Source organism: Cebus imitator, unplaced genomic scaffold (genome assembly GCF_001604975.1).
Source record: "Cebus imitator isolate Cc_AM_T3 unplaced genomic scaffold, Cebus_imitator-1.0 Scaffold254, whole genome shotgun sequence".
NCBI classification, from domain to species: domain Eukaryota; kingdom Metazoa; phylum Chordata; class Mammalia; order Primates; family Cebidae; genus Cebus; species Cebus imitator.
In genome coordinates this window covers 2,971,264-2,976,097 of record NW_016107569.1, presented here as the reverse complement: position 1 = coordinate 2,976,097, position 4,834 = coordinate 2,971,264, and the positions used below count along the sequence as shown (strand labels likewise).

Genomic DNA, 4,834 nt, shown 5'->3' with positions numbered 1-4,834 from the left:
GCCATTGCACTCCAGCCTGGGTAACAAGAGCAAAACTCCGACTCAAAAAAAAAAAAGATGGAGTTTCACCATGTTAGTCTGGTCTCGAACTCCCAACCTCATGATCCGCCCGCCTCGGCCTCCCAAAGTGCTAGGATTACAGACGTGAGCCACCTCGCCCTATTCCTTTTCTTTGAGATAGAGTCTTGCTCTGTCGCCCAGGCTGGAGTGCAGTGATACAGTCTCCACTCACTATAATCCCTGCCTTGCAAGTTCAAGCAATTCTCCTGCCTCAGTCTCCTGAGTAGCTGGAACTACAGGTGCCCACCACCACACTCACCTAATTTTTGTATTTTTAGTGAAGACAAAGTTTCACTATGTTGGCCAAGCTGGTCTCGAACTCATGGCCTCAAGTGATCTGCCGCCTCAGCCTCCCAAAGTGCTGAGATTACAGGTGTGAGCCTCTAGCCCAGCCATTATTATTCCTTTTTCACAGATGAGAAAATCAAGGCTTGGAGACTTAAAACCGGGGACCCAAGGCTACCAGGGAACCAGCCCTGTTGAACTCTGGCATTCCTGTTCTGAATAACAGTCTAGTGAAGTTTCCAAGAAGTTCCATGTTGAATTCTTTGGGCTGTGCTTCCAGGCACTTGAAGTTCTGGTTCATTGTCTGTGCCTCAGTGGACAAGTCTGAGAAACCCCCGGGGGTCTGTAGCCCTATGGGGTGGGAAGCTTTTGAATCTACCTCCCTCTTTGCCAGGCCCACCTCTGACCCCGGGATGCTCTCTCAGTCTTCTGATGTCCTCTTTCCACAGGGCAGCACAGACTATTTCTTAAGCAGTGGTGACAAGATTCGATTCTTCTTTGAGAAAGGCGTTTTTGATGAGAAAGGTTTGGAGCGGGGTCCCCAGAGCTGGAGAGGAGACATGGTGAGGGTGGGCGGGATGCGGGTATCTGCCCCCAGGGCTGGAAGCCTGCTGAGGCCAGCTGCCCATGGAAGGATAGACACCAGTTCTCTGCCTTTATCTGTTCTTTGTGCCACAGGAAATTTCCTGGTCCCTCCAGAGAAATCCATCAACAAAATTGGCCATGGTGAGCAGGGGCTTGGGGGTGCAGGAAAGAAAATGGGGGAACTGTCTGGGAGCAGTGGCTCACGCTTGTAGTCCTAACCCTTCGGGAAGTCAAGGTGGGCCAATCACTTGAGATCAGGAGTTCACCAGGGAGGATCTGTAAAAAGAAAAAAAAAAAAGGAGTTCAAGACCAGCCTGGCCAACGCGGTGAAAACCCATCTCTACTAAAAATACAAAAATTGGCTGGGTGTGGTGGCTCACGCTTGTAATCCCAGCTCTTTGAGAGGCTGAGGCAGGTGGATCATAAGGTCAGGAGTTAAGACCAGCCTGGCCAAGATGGTGAAATCCCGTCTCTAATAAAAATACAAAAATAAGCCGGGCGCAGTGGCAGGCACCTGTAATCCCAGCTACTTGGGAGGCTGAGGCAGCAGAATCATTTGAACCTGGGCGGCGGAGGTTGCAGTGAGCTGAGATTGCGACACTGCACTCCAGCCTGGGATGATAGAGTGAGACTCTGTCTCAAAAAAACAAAACAAAAGAAAACAAAAATTAGGTGGGTGTAGTGGTGCACACCTGTAGTCCCCGCTACTCAGGAGGCTGAGGCAGGAGAATCGCTCGAACCTAGGAAGGGAATGTTGAAGTGAGCCAAGATTGTGCCATTGCACTCCAGCATGGGTGACAGAGACAGAGTAAAACACTGCTCAAAAAAAAAGAAAAGAAGAAAAAAAAAGAAAATGGAGGAACTGAGGCCTGAAGAGTTTAGGAGCCTTAATGAAAGCCCATATGGCCAGGCTCGGTGGCTCACACCTGTAATCCCAGCACTTTGGGAGGCCAAGGTGGGCAGTTCACCTGAAGTCAGGAGTTCGAGACCAGCCTGACCAACATGGTGAAACCCTGTCTCTACTAAAAATACAACATTAGCTTGATATGGTGGTACATGCCTATAATCCCAGCTACTCAGGAGGCTGAGGCAGGAGAATCGCTTGAACCCAGGAGGCGGAGGTTGCGGTGAGCTAAGATTGCGGCACTACATTCCAGCCTGGGCAACAAGAGTGAAACTTCATCTCAGAAAAAAAAAAAAGAAAAAGAAAGCCGATAGTAAGTTAGTGGTCAGGCAGGTGGCATTTCTGCTGCAGGCTCCCCTCTGGTCCTGTGCTAATCATGACACTGCTGCTACAGCACTGGGGATCCAGAGTCCACTTGATCCCCCCCAACAGATGGGCATATGCAGGCTTTTCCACTGTCTACTGCCTGGCGTGGGGCGCTCCTGGGTCCAGTGCTCCCTGGAGTCACCGTAAGAGGCACCTGACCTGCTGACAGGGTCCCGATTCTGAGACTCCAAAGCCAAGTAAGAAAACCCTCACTTTTTTTCTTTAGGATCATACATTATAATTTGTTATGTAGATTGTTTATTTATTTATTAATTATTTATTTATTTTTGAAACGGAGTTTCGCTCTTGTTGCCCAGGCTGGAGTGCAATGGCATGATCTTGGCTTACCGCAACCTCTGCCTCCCAGGTTCAAGTGATTCTCCCACCCCAGCCTTCTGAGTATCTGGGACTACAGGCATGCGCCACCACACTTGGCCAATTTTTGTATTTTTAGTAGAGACAAGGTTTCTCCATGTTGGTCAGGTTGGTCTCAAACTCTCGACCTCAGGTGATCCGCCCACCTGGGCCTTCCAAAGTGCTGGGATTACAGGCATGAGCTACCGTGCCTGGCCGCTTATTTATTTTTTTAAATAAAATTGAGATGAGGTCTTGCTATGTTGCCTAGGCTGGTCTTGAACTCCTGGGCTCAAGTGATCCTCCTGCCTCGGCCTCCCAAAATACTGGGATTACAGGCATAAGCCACTGCGCCTGGCCTAGAATGCTTATTGTTAAACCTGAATTTATATCGTGATAGGCTTGTAGGCAAGCTGGGGTAAAATACATGTAAGATTTACCATACCATCATCACCATTTTAAAGTACGCAGCTCAGTGGCATTAAATCCATTCAGTCTTATGTTTATGACAATGAGGGACTATCCCATGCCAGGCCCTGGGCTGTCACTGCACATTCATTAGCCCATCAAGTCCCACAGCAGCCCTGCCTCCCGGGTTCCTCTAATCCTTATTCGACAGAAGAGGAAACAGGCTTACGGGAGAGACATGGTTACTCGCGGTCACACAGAGCAAGTGGTGGTACTGAGATTGCTACCGTGTGATTGGCCCCTTGGAGCCCTTAGTCATCTGTGAGGGGTGGGGAGTCGGGGCTGGACTGAGCTTCCCAGATGCCCAGAAGGTCAAGAACAAGGGCATGGATGGCATAGGGCCTGGGGCGGGGGAGGGCTCCTGTGGGGCCCATTACTCGGTTATAAACAAGCAGAAGGGTTAATACGTACAAAACAGGTGACAATGTCCAAGTGAGCCTGAGTGTGGGTGCCCAGAGCTGGGTGTGGAGGGCCACGTGGGCCTGAGACGGGCCGTCAGCCTCTTCCCCTCCTGCAGCTCTGCACGCCCACGACCCCATCTTCAGGAGCATCACACACTCTCCCAAGGTGCAGGTGAGCAGAGGTGGGGGTGAGGGCCAGGAGGGTGGGCCATGTGTGTGGTAGGCTGGCAGCATGACCTATGCCCCCCTCCAGGCCTTGGCCAGAAGTCTGGGCCTCCAGATGCCTGTGGTGGTGCAGAGCATGTACATCTTTAAGGTGAGCTCCACGTCCTCTCCAGGCCTCAGTTTACCATCTGTACAATGGACAGACAGCTCATCCCAAGCCCTTTCTTACCATGGGCCAAAAGTTGCTGGAATTATGCTGGTGGGAGAATGCGGAAAATCAGTCTCCTCTGGCTACAGCACCTGGCATTTAGTTGATGCTCAGTTAAAATTTAGTGATAGGAGAGAGGGTCATCCCCAGGCCTCCCTCCTCCCTTCTTTGCCTATTGAAATGCTGTGCTCCCCGCTTTCAAGACCCCGCTTAGTGCCACTTCATCTAAGAAGCCTTCAAGAACCCCTGAGAAAAGGGGGGCCTGTCTGACTCTAGGGCTGGAAGGCTCAACTGCTGGCCTGTTCCTAGCCTCTCCTTCCAGTCCTTGCCCCGTTCTGCTTTGTGATCTTGTTAAGCATGTGTGTGCTTGCAGATGCTAGGAACTCCTTCTTGGGCGGGGAGAGGATTTCTCTTTGCATCCCTCCTGGGCCTGACACACAATAGGTGCCCAGCAGCTGGGTGTGGACGTGAAATCCTGGCAGGAAAATCTCAGAACTTTGGGAGGCCAAGGAGGGTGGATCACCTGAGGTCGGGAGTTCGAAACCAGCCTGCCCAGCATGGTGAAATGGAGCAAGCCCTGCTCCTCTCCACCCTCTGTCCTCACTAGGCTTTTTCTGTCTCTTGCAGCAACCTCACATTGGCGGTGAAGGTGAGCTGAGAGCTGTGGGCCCCTGAAAAGGCCATGGGTGGGACATCTAAGCCAACAGTGGCTGTCAGATCTTTAGGAGGGAAACTGCTTGCTGCTGTAGGAGCCTGGGCCAGAGAGGAAGAGCCGCTTTCCGTTCATTCCTCTGATAGTGACTTGGCAGAGAAACCTTGCGCTCCAGGCATAGTGGGTCCTGAACTTGATAGCAACACCTAGCTGGTTAAAAATACAGATTTCCGGCCGGGCGCGGTGGCTCAAGCCTGTAATCCCAGCACTTTGGGAGGCCGAGGCGGGTGGATCACAAGGTCAAGAGATCGAGACCATCCTGGTCAACAAGGTGAAACCCCGTCTCTACTAAAAATACAAAAAATTAGCTGGGCATGGTGGCGCGT

General features: G+C 51.4%; 1 protein-coding gene across 7 annotated transcripts in view; it reads left to right on the top strand.

Annotated features, from left to right (window-relative positions):
* The window catches only part of PHYHD1 (phytanoyl-CoA dioxygenase domain containing 1), a 19,990-nt gene that overhangs the window by 9,669 nt on the left and 5,487 nt on the right, over positions 1-4,834 (top strand). For 2 of the 7 annotated variants that reach the window (XM_017499145.2, XM_017499143.2), the window contains exons 4-8: positions 795-908; positions 1,024-1,071; positions 3,540-3,595; positions 3,677-3,739; positions 4,424-4,445. In XM_017499145.2, coding sequence (XP_017354634.1) covers positions 795-908; positions 1,024-1,071; positions 3,540-3,595; positions 3,677-3,739; positions 4,424-4,445 — 303 coding nt within the window. The remainder of the gene's footprint in view (positions 1-794; positions 909-1,023; positions 1,072-3,539; positions 3,596-3,676; positions 3,740-4,423; positions 4,446-4,834) is intronic. The other 5 variants (XM_017499149.1, XM_017499146.1, XM_037728062.1 and 2 more) reach the window with 4 other exon arrangements.